At 45.2% G+C, this 17,964-nt stretch overlaps 1 protein-coding gene across 38 annotated transcripts in view; it reads right to left on the reverse strand.

Moving 5' to 3' along the window:
- ZMYND8 (zinc finger MYND-type containing 8) overlaps positions 1 to 17,964 on the reverse strand; it is a 138,161-nt gene that overhangs the window by 119,182 nt on the left and 1,015 nt on the right. For 21 of the 38 annotated variants that reach the window (XM_078371859.1, XM_078371855.1, XM_078371851.1 and 18 more), the window contains exon 2: positions 10,086 to 10,156. Coding sequence is in view for 28 of the 38 variants with exons in the window: in XM_078371843.1 (XP_078227969.1) it covers positions 10,086 to 10,156 (71 nt within the window). In the remaining 10 variants the exon portion in view is untranslated. Of the gene's footprint in view, positions 1 to 10,085; positions 10,157 to 13,916; positions 13,957 to 17,703; positions 17,730 to 17,964 lie in introns of those variants that run through there. The other 17 variants (XM_078371858.1, XM_078371854.1, XM_078371848.1 and 14 more) reach the window with 2 other exon arrangements.

Raw genomic sequence — 17,964 nt, forward strand, 5'->3', positions numbered from 1 at the left:
CGGAAAGAAGAGACGGTTCTTTTTAAACTAAGCTTGAAACGGTCGATTTTAGATCACAGTCTTCTAGAATAATAATAGTCACATAAACATATAACGTGGGTCATGCTTCAAAAATGGGGCAAACACAAGGTTTGGACGAGTGAACCACAAAGCTAAACTGCACAGACACTGCCGACAGGCTTCCATGAACAGATGCACAGTAGAGATGATGCTGGCCAAGAGAAGGTAGAAGATTTCTCATTTGCAAAACCATAATCAGACATCTTCAGAGTTCTGGGATATTTTAGACCTTGTTAGGAGAGGAACAATCTGGTAGTCATCTAACTCACAAATAAATTCTTTCCACTGCACAGTACGTGGATGGCACTTGGGCTGTCGGAGATAGAGAGGAGCCAAAATACAGTTAAAAATACGGATGCTCATTTTTTGAAAGAAAAATTCTCAGCACTTCTGCATCGCGCTGTGATTTAAAAGTGTTTGTGGTTATATTTTCTGAAAGAGTTTCCTTGAAAAATGACAGAAGGTCTCTATCTCACAGCCGTCCTCATAAACAATCCCTTTGTGAAAGTCTTAATTTACATACAACAGTGAGAACAAGGATCCTGTGCTAATTAAGGTCTGGGGCTGGTTAGCAAATTGCTATAATTGTGTATTCTCTAGCATCCTGTCTCTGAAAACATATCCATACCCCAGCAGATCTCAGCAAGAATGATACTGTTCAAGATTTTAATATCTTGGGCTTCCGCTGCATCTGTGCGTGTTTCCAAGTCGTTCATTCCCTTGTGCCGGTGACATTACACAGACATTTTTAAAAATGGTTTCAGCTTTGGCAGGCTGGCTTCCACACACCACAAGCATTACCACAAAACGCACACATGGCAGGATCAAGACGCAAGCAGCCCAAACAGGGGAGCCTTTGTATGGAGACGTGAATTCAACCCACCGAGTACATCATTTTTCAGACTGCAAATCTCTGGCCTTCAAGGGACTTGTTCTGACTCATGCAAGGTGTGGCCAAATTCTGCAGTGAACTGTGCCATGACCAGTCTCGCATAGGGAATGCAAAATGACAGCCCTTGGCTTCTTCTGACCCGGAAGTGTGATTTGCTGGGTTCACACATGATCTTTAGAGAAGCCAGTCTACATAGACCACGTTTCAAATTAGGCAGTTTCACAGGGGAAAAGAAAATCCCAGCTGGCAACAGTGCTTGAGCCATATTCCTGCTCGTCAGCAATCAGATGGAGTCACCCTCCCCACTTTGGCACACTCTCCCATTCACCAAAGCTCCCCTTTCCCTCTGCAACCCCAGATGCCAGCTACGATCACTGATCTACCTGCTGGTCCCTTCAGGTATTTGACTTGCACCCCCCACCACCTTGGAATACAGGTCATGGTTAAGTACAAAGGTTTAAAATCTAGGAACCTTAGCCGGGCACCGTGGTTCACACCTATAATCCCAGCACTTTGGAAGGCTGAGGCAGGCGGATCACAAGGTCAGGAGATGGAGACCATCCTGACTAACATGGTGAAACACCATCTCTACTAAAAAATACAAATATTACCTGGGCGTGGTGGCACGCACTTGTAGTCCCAGCTACTCAGGACGCTGAGGCAGGAGAATCGCTTGAACATGAAGGCAGAGGTTGCAGTGAGCCAAGATGACGTAACTGCACTCCAGCCTGGACGACAGAGCAAGACTCCATCTCAAAAAAAATTTAGGGAGCTTAAACACTCTTAGCAAAAAAACAAAGGTTTAAAATCAAAGATAGGGTCAGGTGTGGTGGCTCACACTTTGGGAGGCTGAGGTAGGGGAGTCCCTTGAGCCAAGGAGTTAAAGACTAGCCTGGGCAACATGGCAATACCCCGTCTCTATTATTAACAAATAAATAAAGATAAAACCTGACCCTAATTCTATCCCTCTTTGACACTTCCTTAATTGATCTGAGCCTCAGTTTCCTTAACTGTAAAAGGGGAATAACACCACACCCACATCATGGAATTAGTACGAGAAGAAACAAAGTAATTTACATATCATCCCATGAAGTACTCAGAAAATATTAGCCAGGCAAACACACCTGGCATCAAGATGGCACTTCCCACTCATGTAGAAGCATCTTTCAGCAGGATCATTACCCTCGGACACAAATGTCAACCTGACATCTTGAAAGCTTGAAAGCTTTCTCTCCCGAGAGCTAAAACACTCTACTAAATGCCAAGGCTGGCATAATGGCAATGACTGGCTTGGGAATTACTCAGTTAATAAGTGAGTACGTGTCAAGGGGAGAGGGGCATAAAAATTGAAATTCAGTTACAGAACCTGAAAGGTCACATGGACTAGATATATGGATAGGATTGAGGAATTCTGTACCAATTATTGTCAGAGTTTCTAAGTTTCCCAAGGAGAGGACAGCTAAGGGCCTGTTTTCTTTTTTGAGACGGAGTCTTGCTCTGTCCCCAGGCTGGAATGCAGTCGTGCAATCTCGGCTCACTGCAACCTCCATCTTCTGAGTTCAAGCGATTCTCCTGCCTCAGCCTCCTGAGAAGCTGAGATTACAGTCGTGCACCAACCACCACACCCAGCTCATTTTTTGCATTTTTAGCAGAGACGGGGTTTCGCTATGTTGGCCAGGCTGGTCTTGAACTCTTTTTTTTTTTTTTTGAGACAGAGTTTCACTCTTGTTAGCCAGGCTGGAGTGCAATGGCGCGATCTCGGCTCACCACAACCTCCACCTCCTGGTTTCAGGCAATTCTCCTGCCTCAGCCTCCTGAGTAGCTGGGATTACAGGCACGAGCCACCATGCCCAGCTAATTTTTTGTATTTTTAGTAGAGACGGGGTTTCACCATGTTGACCAGGATGGTCTCCATCTCGTGACCTCATGATCCACCCGCCTCGGCCTCCCAAAGTGCTGGGATTACAGGCATGAGCCACCGCGCCCGGCCCTTTATATATATATATATATAGTTAAAATATGTAATTTTAATTCTTCTTTAATTAGAAAAAAAAAAATTTTTTTTTAAAGATTGGGTTTCACCGTGATGGCCAGGCTTGTCTTGAACTCCTGACCTCAGGTGATCCACCGACCTCAGGTGATCCACCCTCCTCAGTCTCCCAAAGTGCTAGGATTACAGGCGTGAGCCACCACACCCAGCCTTCAGGACCTGTTTTCTAACTGCAAGTAGAGAAAAACACATTGCCAGTTCATAAGATGGCAGATTAGTCGCTTCATTTCCTTTTGAGGACCCATCTCTATCCCAGTGGGGACGGTATTTGGTGGGTCCAGGTGTCCAGGTATTAGCCCTCCCCTGACCAGAGGGCAAAGACATGCACGTGGACTTTGCCCTGTTGTCCCTGAGGAGGCTTTGGGCTAGTTCCACTCTCCAGAGCAGCCTGGACCTCCAGCCTTCCCACCAATGCCGTGGGAGCACCAACAGACCAACAGACCCCCTGCAGACCATCCCTTTCCTGTTCAGAACGAAGAACCCTGACCTGGGTCATGTCACGTGGGAACGGAGGCCCTGAACTCACCAAGAAAAGTAGGCTGAGGAAAACACACATGTTCACGGAGCCTAGAGATCATCGCACTGTGGACGCTGAGATAACTAGGACTGAAGGAGAGTTAAGCCTTCATCCTGGTCAGCTTCACAGACATCAGATTTTCACCATGCAGACTCGGCCCTGGGAACCTCAGCAACCCCAACCTTATCCCCAGACCTTTGCATATTAACCCAAGTGGGACCAGCACAAAGGTGCCCAGGAAACAGATGCTACCACCACCGCCACTCACTCTGGGGCACAAGAGCTTAGTTTCACATAATGACAATGACAACCACCCCAGGGAATCAATCCTTGGGGAAAGTTCTCCCTCAAAACACGGTGACCCCGTCCCCTCAATGATTCCCTACCAAAGCAACAACTCGCAAGTACCCGAGAAAATCCCTCCAAACACCTGCAGAAGCTTCTTCAAATGTCGCAGAGGCCAACAGGACAGGAAGCTTGCAGGGCAGTGCAAAGCACAGGACTCCTAGACGAAGAGAAGCAAATTCCTATCTGGTCCCGAGCCTGCCTGCTGGACAACCCTACACAATTCTTCACTGTGCCTGCTCTGAGCATGGTTTCCTCATCTACCTCCAGACCTTCTTCCTAGAGGCTGCAAGTGGGGGAAATGGCAGAACACAGTCATTTCTCACCACCTGACAGACATAGCAATAAACGTTCACTGTCTCTAAATGGATGCGAATCACAGCTAACCCTGTCCCAGGAACCTTACCGTGCTGAGCACACTATCTGTGTGAGCAAAGTTCATCTCAGCCAGAACCTTCTATCTTTATCATCCCCATTTACAAGAGGACTTTTAAATAACTCAGCTAGAAAGGGGGCAAGACAGGAAGTCTGGCTCTAGAAGCCAGGTGTTTTAAACCTCAATGGCACCATGCCTCTCAAATAGAAGGGGTAAGCACAGTGGTCCAGGTGTGCTTTTGAAAGCTGGCACCATAGTGCGCACTCAGTACCAACTACTCAGGAGGCTGAGGCAGGAGAATCACTTGAGCCCAGGAGTTAGAGGCTGTAGTGTGCGGCGATGACAGCTTTGAATAACCCACAGCTGATATTGCACTGCAGCCTGGGCAACACAATGAGATGCCAGGTATTTAAAAAAAAAAAAAAGGCCAGGCCCAGTGGTTCACGCCTGTAATCCCAGCACTTTGGGAGGCCGAGGTGGAGAGCTCACTTGAGGTCAGGAGTTCAAGACCAGTCTGGCCAACAAGGTGAAACCCCATCTCTACTAAAAAATACAAAAATTAGCTGGGTGTGGTGGTACATGCCTATAATCCCAGCTACTTGGGAGGCTGGGGTAGGAGAATCACTTGAACCCGGCAGATGAAGGCTGCAGTGAGCCTAGTTTGGGCCACTGCACTCCAGCCTGGACAACAGAGCGAGACTCAGTCTCAAAAAGAATAAATTCAAAGATTTTTTTTAAAAAAAGAGACCAGCCAGCATTCTAGCCGAGCAAGAAATAAATAAGAAAATACAAAGTGAGGACAAAGGCTATGAACAAAATCAGTGACAGAGGAACACTCTGGATGGTGGAAATGTTTAATTATCTTGATCTGGGTCATGGTCCCACAAGTGCGAATGTGAGTAAAAGTTCATCAGACTGTACACTGTAGATCAGGTTAAAATGTACCAGAAAATAGTAAACGAATGGTGAACAGTGGAAGCCAGTCTTCTCACTGTTGGAGTAGGAGGTTACAGAGAAACTAGGAAAGAAGGCCAGAATGATCCATGCAGGAATGGGAAAGGGTCAGACAAGAGTATGAACTCATGTTTAGCTGATAGAGGCACAGATGGATACATGTAAAAATGTTTACAGATGTGTGTATATATGCTTCCTTATTGGCCAGTGACAGAATCTAAAAGCAAGGTGGCTCACACCTGTACTACCAGCTCTCTGGGAGGCTGAGGTAGGTAGATCACTTAATGTCAGGAGTTGGAGAACAGCCTGGCCAACATGGTAAGACTGTCTCTATTAAGAATACAAAAATTAGCCAGGCATGGCAGCACACACCTGTAGTCCCAGCTACTTCAGAGCCTGAGACAGGAGAATCATTTGAACCCAGGAGGCGGAGGTTGCAGTGAGCCAAGATTCTGCCACTGCACTCCAGCCTGGGCAACAGAACAAGACTGCATCGCAAAAAAATAAAAGTGTGGTGCTTTGATGAGCCAGATGCCTTTCTGAGGTATGTATGCATTACCTCATTTAAAGTATTTGGCTAGTCTCTTCCCGTCCTAGGAGCTTCGGGAACCGCGGCTTGGGTGCAGACATGGCCAAGTCCAAGAACCACACCACACACAACCAGTCCCGAAAATGGCACAGAAATGGTATCAAGAAACCCCGATCACAAAGATACGAGTCTCTTAAGGATGTGGACCCCAAGTTCCTGAGGAACATGCGCTTTGCCAAGAAGCACAACAAGAAGTGCCTAAAGAAGATGCAGGCCAACAATGCCAAGGCCATGAGTGCACGAGCTGAGGCCATCAAGGCCCTCATAAAGCCCAAGGAGGTTAAGCCCAAGATCCCAAAGGGTGTCAGCCGCAAGCTCGATCGACTTGCCTACATCGCCCACCCCAAGCTTGGGAAGCGTGCTCGGGCACGCATTGCCAAGGGGCTCAGGCTCTGCCGGCCAAAGGTCAAGGTCAAGGCCAAGGCCAAGGATCAAACCAAGGCCCAGGCTTCAGCTCCAGTTTCAGTTCCAGCTCAGGCTCTCAAAGGTGCCCAGGCCCCTACAAAGGCTTCAGAATAGATATCTTTGTCTGCCAATGTGAGGACAGAAGGACTGGTGTAACTCCCCTGGGGCTGCCATCTGCATGGGGCTGGGGTCCTCCTGTGCTATTTGTACAAATAAACCTGAGGCAGGATTAAAAAAAAATAATAATAATAAAAATAAAAATAAAGTATTTGGCTCATAAAAGCCTCATAAAAGCATAGTGGCTCACACCTGTAATCCCAGCACTTTGGGAGGCCGAGGCAGGCAGATCACTTGAGGTCAGGAGTTCGAGACCATCCTGGCTAACATGGCAAAACCTCATCTCTACTAAAAATACAAAAATTAGCCAGGCATGGTGGTGCACACCTGTAGTCCCAGATACTTGGAAGGCTGGGGCAGGAGAATTGCCTGAACCTGGGAGGAAGGGGTTACAGTGAGCTGACAGTGCACCACTGCACTCCAGCCTGGATGACAGAGCAGACTCCATCTCAAAAAAAAAAGAGAGAATCTAGAAGCAAAAACATTCCAGTAGCAATGAGCACACTTGGCTGGACACGGTGGTTCATGCCTGTAATCCCAACACTTTGGGAGGCCGAGGTGGGTGGATCACAAGGTAACGATTTCCAGACCAGCCTGACCAACATAGTGAAACCCCATCTCTACTAAAAATACAAAAATTAGCCAGGCATGGCAGTGGGCGCCTATAGTCCCAGCTACTCAGGAGGCTGAAGCAGGAGAATTGCTTAAAACCGGGAGGTGGAGGTTGCAGTGAGCAGTGATCACGCCACTCCAGCCTGAACAAAGCGAGACTCTGTCTAAAACAAAAAAAAAAAGAGCACACTTAGTGCCCATATCTTGGTTTCTAATACCATTCTCCAAAAATAGAAACCAGGATTCATAGAGAAATGGATGATTCTAGGGCTGAGGCAAACACATACAAGATGAGCCTGCAGCATCATATAGAGCCAGAAAGTGCTCAATAAATAAATAAACAGGCCAGACGGGGTGGTTCACGCCTGTAACCCCAACACTTTGGGAGGCCAAAGTGGTATAGGATCACTTGAGTCTGGGAAATTCAAAACCATCCTGGGCAACCAGCCTAGCAAGGCTCCATCTCTACAAATAAAAAGAACAAAAATTAACCAATTGTGGTGATGCATGTGGTCCCAGCTACTTGGGAGGCTGAGGCAAGAGGACCGCTTGAGCCCAGCAGGTCAAGGCTGCAAGAAGCTGTGACTGCACCACTGCACTCCAGCCTGGCAGCAAAACGAGGCTCTGTCTCAAACAAACACATAAACAAACCCCACAACGATGGAGTCTGTCGAGGGGACACAAGAGCCAACGGAAAGAGCTCCCAACTGCCAAAGCTGGAATGATTTGAGCAATAAAACAAATAGGTAGTATTGGATTACAACCCACAGCATAAAGTAACCATCCCAGAGTCCATACTGAGAGAGATAAATGACTGAATAAATGCATGAGGGAGAAGAGACCAGTACCCCATACAGAACAATTCTAAATTCTTTTTTCAGAAAGAGTCTCACTGTCACCCATGCTGGAGTGCAGTGGTGCAATCTCAGCTCACTGCAACCTCCACCTCTCAGGTTCAACTGATTTCCCTACTTTACTCCCAAGTAGCTGGGATTACAGGTGTGCAATTTTTGTTTTTTTTTCTTTGAGACAGAGTTTCACTCTTGTTACCCAGGCTGGAGTGCAATGGCGCAATCTCGGCTCACCGCAACCTCCGCCTCCTGGGTTCAGGCAATTCTCCTGCCTCAGCCTCCCGAGTAGCTGGGAATGCGCCACCATGCCCAGCTAATTTTTTGTATTTTTAGTAGAAACGGGGTTTCACCATGTTGACCAGGATGGTCTTGATCTCTTGACCTTGCAATCCACCCACCTCAGCCTCCCAAAGGGCTAGGATTACAGGCATGAGGCACCGCACCCGGCAATTTTTGTATTTTTAGTAGAGATGGGGTTTTGCCATGTTAGCCAGGCTAGTCTCGAACTCCTGGCCTCAAGTGATCCACCCACCTCAGTCTCCCAAAGTGCTGGGATTACAGGTATGAGGCACTGCACCTGGCCCCCAGATAATTTATGTCAAGCCTCCGCTTTCGAGGAGGTGGAGCATGACTCCTGACTCCTAAGCGTGGGTGACACATTGTGACTTCCTTCCAAAGAGCAGAGGATGCAAAGAGAAGAAAGCTCTACCATACCCAGTTGGTCATGGTCACCATCAATAGTGATATTTTTTTTTTTTTGGAGACAGTCTCATTCTTTCTCCCAGGCTGGAGTGCAGTGGTACAGTCTCAGCTCACTACAATCTCCACTTCCGGTACAGTCTCAGCTCGCTACAATCTCCACTTCCACCCCAGGTTCAAGTGATTCTCCTGCCTCAGCCTGCCGAGTTGTTGGGACTACGGGTGCCTGCCACCACACCCAGCTAATTTTTGTATTTTTAGCAGAGATGGGGTTTCACCACATTGGCCAAGCTGGTCTCGAACACCTGACCTCATGATCTGCCTGCCTCGGCCTCCCAAAGTACTGGGATTACAGGCATGAGCCACCACGCCCAGTGACATGCTCTTTTTTTTTTTTTTTTTTTGAGATGGGGTTTCACTCTTGTTGCCCAGGCTGGAGGGCAATGGTGCCATCTCGGCTCACTGTAACCTCCGCTCACGGCAACCTCCACCTCCCAGGTTCAAGTGATTCTCCTGCCTCAGCCTCGCAGGTAGCTGGGATTATAGGCATGTGCCATACTCAGCTAATTTTGCATTTTGGGTAGAGATGGGGCTTCTCCATGTTGATCAGGCTGGTCTCGAACTCCTGACCTCAGGTGATTCACCTGCCTCAGCCTCCCAAAGTGCTGGGATTACAGGCATGAGCCACCACACCAGTGGCATGCCATCTTATAACAATCCTCAAAATGCGTTTTGTTTCAGATACCTTTAGGGAGTCACTTTGTGCCACACTCTGTAGCCAAATGGGAATCTCGTTCCAGTAGCCTGCATAACCCTCTCAGCCTCTTCCTTCCTCCCCATCACCCCCAGGGCAAGCACTGACTTGTTGAAGAAATGAAAACACCCTGGTACAACCATTAAGTTTGGAGATGAGCCTTTTCATGAACCAAAGATATGAAAAATACTCCAGTAGCTCATTTGTAAAAGCACCCTGAAGACAAAAGTAAGTAACTGCCTCCTTTTGGGAAGCCTCATAAAATCTCTTTCACACAGACCAAATGAGAAGTACCAATCTCTCAATTAGAAGATATTCAGGAGTCTACTCCAGGCTTGTGAATACACACATAAATTGTGTTTGCCCTCATTTGCTAAATTTTGAACTAAATGGAAACACTGGCCCCGGCATCTCAGCAAGCTCTACATTTCCATTTTATCTCTGACCCAAGACCACCATTTTCCAGTGAAGCGGCCTGACTTCATCCCACTCCTGGGATTCCAAAGAGGCCTGTTGTTAAAGTCAGAAAACGAGCGGCAGCTGGAGGCTCTGGTGGCTTCCAGAACATGCTTCATTGAAACTGTGGCTCCTGAAAGTCACCCTGCGGAGAGGTAGCCAGCAGCTCTCCGTCATGACACACAGGTAAAATTCACTGTCAGGACACCTATACGGACACCAGTGGAAGAAAACCAAGAGGAGAGAGTTCTCCATAAATTAGGTTCATCCAGCAAAAAATCTTCTATCTGAAAACCCAAGGAGAGTTACAACATCGGCTCGGAGAGCCACACTCCACTGCTCTACATCAGAAAGAAATTCCAATTTCCTCCTCGGCTCTAGAACAGATAATACAAGATTTTTACTTACCTTTGGAGCGAGTAGAGATATCCATGCCCTCTACCACCTCCTGTTCTGCTTTTACTTCCTCTTCAGCCAAGCTGAAACAGAGCAAATTACGTTCATGTTTAGGTGGGCTGAGAACTTATCCCATGGGGGCAGCTATTTGGAAGTTCTAGCAACACGCCCACCTTAAGGACATTCCCTCATCCTTATCCAGGGGTGGGGGAAGGGAACCCACACCTGATTTCAACAAAGTGTGAAGAGTCCTACAGGAGTTTTTTAAAACCCAATGTTGTTCTTTTTTTTTTCTTTAAGTCAAATTACTATTCCAGTTGTCATGCTATTGGGGAATGCAAAAGGCAATTTTTTAGACACACAATTACAACCTACCCCTGTGGGCCTATGAGAACCCAGCCTTCAAATAAACAAGCTTCTCATTATTAACACAAAGTTCAAAGGCAGGCCGGTTGGAGGTGTTTTGCAGGGTATCCAGAATTCTCATCTCTGAATACTTTAGGGCAAAGAGTAAGATTTCCCACACCTTCCCCTAAATCTTACAATTCCCTGATGAGGCAGGAACATGAAAAGAAAAAAAAAGATATAGGTTAAATTACAAAGCAGAAAAATATGCCCAGCTAGAAGCTAAAGACCTGGTCTCAAAACACTGAACCGGGGAGCACTGATTCCAGGAATCAGAACCAGGTCTCCACACTTCCAACCCCTGAATGCTTCCTCTCTACAGCGGGCACGGCTTACTACTGAGTTGTGACTAATTATCCACCACCACAAAAGTGGAATGTGGAAGGATTATTCAAAAGACAAAGGCTAAGAGTGGAGGGTTGGGAAGAGGAGCAAATAAAGCAAGCCCCTTTGCTGGGAGGGTCTGTCACCCAGAACATCCTCCCTCTCTCTGCTGGAACTGGGGTTGAAAGAGAGCCGGCCGTATCAGATCTTCCTCCTACAGAGAACTCACAAGCTGAACCAAAGGAAAAAAAATAGAGTTCTGCTTTCATAGGTGCAAATGGTTTGAGGTGCTAGAACTTTCCAAACAGGCTGACACTAAAGTAGTAAGAAACTGGGCATTTACTCCAGAAGCAATTCCATCAGACTGTGGCTGGTCCCACAGGAAGAAATGGGTGCATCGCCAGCTGATATGGCTGGAATTTTCCATTTGGAAGACTCAAAGGCAGGGCAGGAAGGAGGCTGGGGAAGAGAGAATGTCCTGTCTGTGTTCTGTGGTCTGGGGCTGTGACGAGGCAAAAGACAGGCCCAGAAAGGCAGCCTCGTGTCTCAAACCCTAGTATAAGGAGAAGATTTTAAGAGAGTTCCATGTTTGTTAGGAGGAGAGTTTTCCCATGAGATCTAGATAGAAAGGAAAATATCCTAGCTCCAAATTAAATTATAGGAGCTTGAAGACCTCAGACTTAACTTGTCCCAGCATAGAAAAGAAAGGTAGTTGGGTTTAAGTGAGAATATTAACATATTTGGCAACCAGATATTGGACCCGGTTAACAATTTCATTTACACAGCATCTGTAAAGAAAGCCTATGACACAAATCACCAAAGAAACAACTGATATGTTGTCACAAATGGTTTTCATCAGGAGAAAGCAGCCTGCTAAATTTAAACACATCACTTATATGCAATAAAACAATAGTGATTTATTGAAAGTGATTTCAACACTAATGTGTTCTATTCCAACTTAAGGAGAAAACGTTCTCAACTCAGAAACACACTCTGCCTGAAACACACACAGGCTGTCCAACTGGATGCTTGGAGTGACTGGAAATACATCTCAACAAAAAGCCCCATGCAGCCCTCGGAGATGGGTAGACAGTTAACTTCAAAGGAACAAATAGCAACCTTGATCTTTTCTAGTAACTAGAATTCTGTTTCCCTCTCTCGCATGAAGCATGTGAAATTCTAAACTCCTTGAAACTGATCCCATATTTTGAGTAATAGAAAAAACGCTAAACTGAAATCTACAGTGGTGAGGGAAACAATTAGGCAGAACTAAGCCAAAAAAACCCACTTGAAGGATTTCTGCAGCGATGAAAACATTCAAAGGTGTATTGATCATGGAGGAAGGCTGTATTCAAGGGAACAATTATTTGGCTTGTAACAGCCTAGAGGAGCTGAATACTTCAGGCAGGAATGCTGCTGAGAGAGGAGGAAAATGCAAACTAGTTTTATTTGCTTCTGAGTTTTAAGATAATCAATGCTGGAGCAGAAGAGAGAGGGAAAAAAAGTTAAGCTGTTTTATCTTTCCAAGTATTACAAGTGGGCACCATAATCACCCAACTTTAGCAATAGCACCACCAGCTTTAGCACAGGATTTCAAGCACAACAATTTAAGAAAACCATCTTTTTCACAGATCAGCAAACCATCCTTTCAAAAGGAACCCGTGCACACACATGCATGCACACTCACACACACAATAACTTGTATTTGACTAAAGGAAACTGCAGTGTCTAGGAAGAAAAAAAAAAAAAAAAAAAAACACTTCATTTACAAAAGCAAAGACCAGAATGCAAAATTAGTCATTTTGAATAGCCACATCTAAAGGGACTTCCTTTTTCCTACACCACTGATTTCGGTTTTGCTTTTTGTTTGTTTGTTTTTTCTTTTTTTTTTTTTGGTTTAACGTGAAAAACTCGTATGTTATTAGGGGAAAAACATGAATATTACATCAAAAGTAGTGGGAAGAAAAGATCTGTACCTGTCTCAATTGTCCCACAGATGTTGGTCAATTTTGGTTAAGAATTGTTCAGTCATTTAGGGGGAAAAAACAGTTAAATAATTGTTAAAAAGAAAAGGCAGCTGCATCTGGAGAAAATACTTTGAACTTCTGTCATTAACACATTAAACTCTTAGAACGTATACAGCTTGTTTCCTTCCGTATCTGCTAGCTTCTAGCAACCCTGATGATTTAAATCAAAAACAATGGGACAACAAGGTCTTGTTTCAAACTGTCATTACTTTTTTTCCCTTGAAAAGGTCTGTTGAGGAAACTGGGGGCCCTCTAAAGAAAAGGGTAAAATTAGCTGAAAAGCAAACAACAATTTCTCACTCCAACAAGAAAATACACTATCAACTAGTTATATACATTATATACATCACCACCTCTTACATTCATATTTAGCCAAGTCACTTGCCTGTAGATTTCACAAACTGATACCTGTCAGGCAATTCAAAGAAATAACAGTACCTGCAAAGACAATCAAGACCACCCCATCCCATCCCAAAAAGAAGAAAAGATATCTCCCCTAGTGCCTAAGCAAGAAAACCTATGCTTACTTCTTAACCTGCATGCACTGAAAAAAGAGCAATTAAAAGTTGCAGATGAACTACTGCACCTCCAGGATGCTTTAAGCCTTCTGATTATTAATTCTGAGGACTCAGGGATGGTCCGTAATTCCCAGGAATCTCATCTCAACACTTCCAAGAGAGAGAAAAAAGAAAGCATCTAGTTTTGACAGAAAAATGCCTGGATACACAATGCCCACATACTTCTTTTCCCCAAGTGCCCCTACTATTTGACTTTTAAAGAAGAATATCTAAGCCATCTAGAATATATAACCAACATGCACACAACTCTGGTTCTATAGATGAGGATCATAGCACAGCAATTCAAGAATCATGCATCATTCGAAAGGACTTTTTCCTGGTTTTTACTTTCATTCAAAATACCAAAATGGTCCAGGCTGTAAGAAATATTTAATCCCCAAGGCATAACATAGATTACAAAACAGTGAACATCAAAATTACAAACCATGCTTCCCTAAATCTGCAATTAATTTTTTAAGAAATTGGGGTGGGGGGAATGGTTAGCAGAGCAGCTTTATATAAGCACTCACCTAAAACAGGCAGAGTCATCGGTAGCTAAGCTATTTATGCAGGATTCTTAAAATGGCGTCTGGCAACACTGCCTCATTCCTGTGTTGAAGCTAAAATGGTAGCAGTTTGTTCAATAGCTGTAGCTCTTGTTTAAGCAGCCCTGCTAGTTTCAAAGCCACCTTCCTAAATACCAGAACTAGGAAAAGCTGAACCAGAGGACACCAACAACCCAACGTTTAGAAGCTTAAAAAAAACTCTGCAATGACAGGGAGAGTTTGTGAAGTCACAGGTTCCTAAGGAAAAGCTTTCTCTTGCAGATCCTGAGCCTTCAACATGAGGCTCTGTGATGAGGCCCCCTTGCCTTCAAATTAGGTGGGTAGAAGGTTAGGAATTGTGCAGCCCCATGGCACAAACTGCAGACGGACAGGTGTCTGTGCAAACAGAAAAATGTTCCCAGGGAGCAGGCTGGGGAGAGGCGAGGAGGAAGCCGGGTCCCCCTTCTCTTCTCAGTCTATTAGAAACCAGCTTTGCATTCATACCAAAAAGGAGCTAGGTAAAATGAAAGTGCTTCAAGGACAGCAGGCATCTGAAAAGCCAACCTAAAGGGCTGCACTTCAGTCTGTGGCCAAGGTAAAATCAAAATACTGTTTATAAGCCTGCAAACAGCCAAATACCCAGCCCTCTGAAGCAGCCAGTTCTAAGATAGTTAACATCAAGGAAAGACAATCCGAGTCTGCAGAGGAGAAACACAGGGAAAACATTCCCTTATCCAATGCATAGGATACTCACACATTAGATTTCTGACCACCCCCAACAGAGCCTGAGAATTAACAATGGGTTTTACAAAACCCGCTTTCAGAGGCCGAACTCTCAGCCTGAGTAGATAACGTCATTTACTGTTACAGGTCTGAGCACTGGCCTCAGAACTCCTCTGGTGCTGGGAGTGAGGAGTTTCAAGGTGACTCCTTTTTAGCTCCAGGGGAGAAAGGAGGGCATGGCGCCCAAGGCCATGCCAGGGCAAGAACGGGCCACTGGCCCCCACCGGCCAGTAGGTAGGCAATCTGGATGGGGGGGCAGGCTGGCAGCACACTGGCTGCAGAGCTGGCATGGCCACTGCCTGCTTGTTTGCCTGCAAGGGGAGTGGGAAGTGGGGGGGAGGGCGACCATAATCTTAGCAACCTGAAGCCAAGGGTGAACCCTTGCTCAGATTTTGCATTTTAAGAGCAACCAAAGGGCTTCGAAACATATTCCCTTTTTAAATCTCTGCTGTGCAGTAGCGAAGGCCCCTTTGAATGTATCTTTCTTCCAGGGTCAATCAGAGGCAAAGCCAGATTGAGGGTTCCCAGGCTGACAAATGTCTGCTGCCTCTGCCACAGGAGAGAGAAGGGGAAAGAGGGCAAAAGAAACAAAGACATCACACATTGGAAGTGGCTGGACTTTTAAAAACCTACCTTGGGTTTTCTATCACCCCGCTTCCTAAAAAGGTTAGGTTACTGCCACCCGCTTCCTAAAAAGTGTCTCCCCCCACCCTATCCTATTTAAGACCTGATGCAGTCTCCCCACTGGTTCTCCCAGGGAAAGAAAAGGGGGAATGTTTTGTTTAAAAGAAAAGGGGTTACAAGAAAGAAAGGAAAAAAAGCTATTGTTTTCATCCCTAATTTATAATCCAAGAGGCCCCCAATTGTTTCTTTTCTTTCTGACTCAAATCTTTGAGCTGTTAATTATAAAAGTAACTGGACTTGGCGCCAACGGGCTAACTATGTTCAGGCTCAGCAATTAGAAAAACTCTGTAGAAAGTTTACTGAGTGATTATATATAATTAATTCCTAGTTACAGACTGAACAGTGACCATTTTCTGGAGCTAATAAAAGCAGTTACTCCCCCTCCCCCACGTGAATGCCACTTAATTTCCCCAAGCAGAAAGTGAATCCATCCTGGAGGGTCTTGAAGGAAAAAAAAAAGGAGGAATCAAAAGCTTCAGTGTGTCTGTGTTTGCTCCTTGCAGCTGTGTATCCTCTTTGGGGACTGAGGAGGCAGAAGGAAAAAGGAAAACAGCCCAACATTCTGTTCCTCCCTCTGCAATTTAGAAACGAGGCAGAGAACATTCTACCTTGATGAGAAAAAGAACGGGGGGCTGGGGGAAAGCAGGGAAGACAGATGACCTAGGAATGGAAGGTAGGAGACTCTTCCGCTTGGCACATCTGCTTTTCCTAAAAGAAACAAAGATGGTAGAAATTTCCAGAAGGCCTGTTCTTAGTTCAGCCACTGCAATTGTCAATCTTTAACCTTTCATCCATGTCTATTGGTTTAAAAGCTAGAGTAGAAACCCCATTGGGCTGCTCTGGGAGCCAGCACTGCCGTCCCTACCTAGTCATGCTGCAATGCAGACATTTATCCCCCACCACCACCACCACTTCCTGAAACTGGAAAATAATGCTACTTTGAAAGCAATTAACTTTTTACAGACTCATGCTTGGTGGGGGCCACAGTACGAGAGGAAAAGTGGCTAGCTTGGTCCAGGGTTGGGAACTTGCTGGGGGTTATACATTTGAAAACAGATCTTGGCTCTCCAAACCTGTGGGAGCCATTTTAATGCAAGCTTTTAGAGGACAAATGCCTTGCCCTGAAGTTCCCTTCCAGCCCAACAAACACAGTATTATGCAAACGTTGAAGGCACCAAACCAGGAGTCTTATGATTAGACACTGCTTCTAGGGAGGCCACAGGAACCTCAATATGTAATCTCCATTTACATATTGCAAGGAGATAAGAACAAAGAAAAGAGCTGAGTGTCTGAACTTACTTGTTTGGGGCAGTGGAACTGCTCAGTTTTAAGTATATAACATCATGAACTGCCTGCAGTTTTATTCTAAGAAGCTAAGCTGGCCTGCCTTGCACAGACTTTTCTCAACTTAGAATGTGGTACATTTCTCCTGATTAAATGAGCCTTTTTCCAATTTGATGTCAGAAAGTGGGCTACTGGACACTCATTTGAAAGAAAAAAGATTACTGACTCCATAAAGTTGACATAACACAGCAACTGAATATATATTTCCTGCATTTACAGTCATGCCGGATTGGTCTCCAAGCTGAAAATTTACATAGAGAACTTCTAGGGAAATTCTGAAGGTAATGCTAAACAAGACTACTTTTTCCACTTAACTTCTAGCTGCAGCCCAAGGAGAGCAAGGGAAATGTAAAAAGAGAAATCTTATGTGAGGCCAGCATGCATACAGATGTGCAGATCAGACCTGGAAAAAGGTCGAAATGTGTGTCAGTGAGTCCTGAATAAAACACAGACTGGTGGTGGATGAGATTTTGTACTATATATATAAAAATCCTAAAACACGAGCACTGACAACCACCCCCCCAAAACACACATACCACCACCACCACCACCACCACCAGCTTCTGCCCCCTCCCCTTCCCCCCCACCCCTGCAGTATTTTTAGGTCTCTGCACCTCTAAGCACAAACAGTTTCATTTCACAAGCACATCACCTACTCACAGGTTGAATATCCAAACAAACCCCATTAAAGGTCTAGAGTCAAGTCACAATGAACTGAACATTTCTCCCTGACTGGGGGTAAACAGGAAGTGTAATCTTCAATCCTAGCTGCAGGTTATCAGGGAAACCAGTGGATTCAAACAGTCACCTAAAATCAAGACACTCTTTAAAAGGCCCTTGTTCTGTTCCTGCTAATGAAGCCCCCAACTCCTGTAGCCAAGACCCCCTCTTACAATCAGACCCCGAATGTTCACAAAACTCTTCAAACATGGTCACAGAGGAAATGGATTGCTTTACTTACCCAACAAATGTTCAAGCAACCGTCTCATTTTTCCACAGTTAGGAAGAGAGAACAGGCTGGCAGATTTGGGACTTGATCAAAAAGGAAATTTTTTTAAACAGTTACATGGTATTATTAAAAACACACAACAACACCACCACAACCCAACAACTGAATATGGAATGCTGTCAGGAGCCAAAGACATGATTTTATTTCCTCTACACTCCATCACACAGAACAGAGGAGGATACAATGTATAAAAGGGAGAGGAAAAGGAAAAGG

The sequence above is a fragment of the Callithrix jacchus genome, chromosome 5 (genome assembly GCF_049354715.1).
Source record: "Callithrix jacchus isolate 240 chromosome 5, calJac240_pri, whole genome shotgun sequence".
Taxonomy (NCBI): Eukaryota; Metazoa; Chordata; class Mammalia; order Primates; family Cebidae; genus Callithrix; species Callithrix jacchus.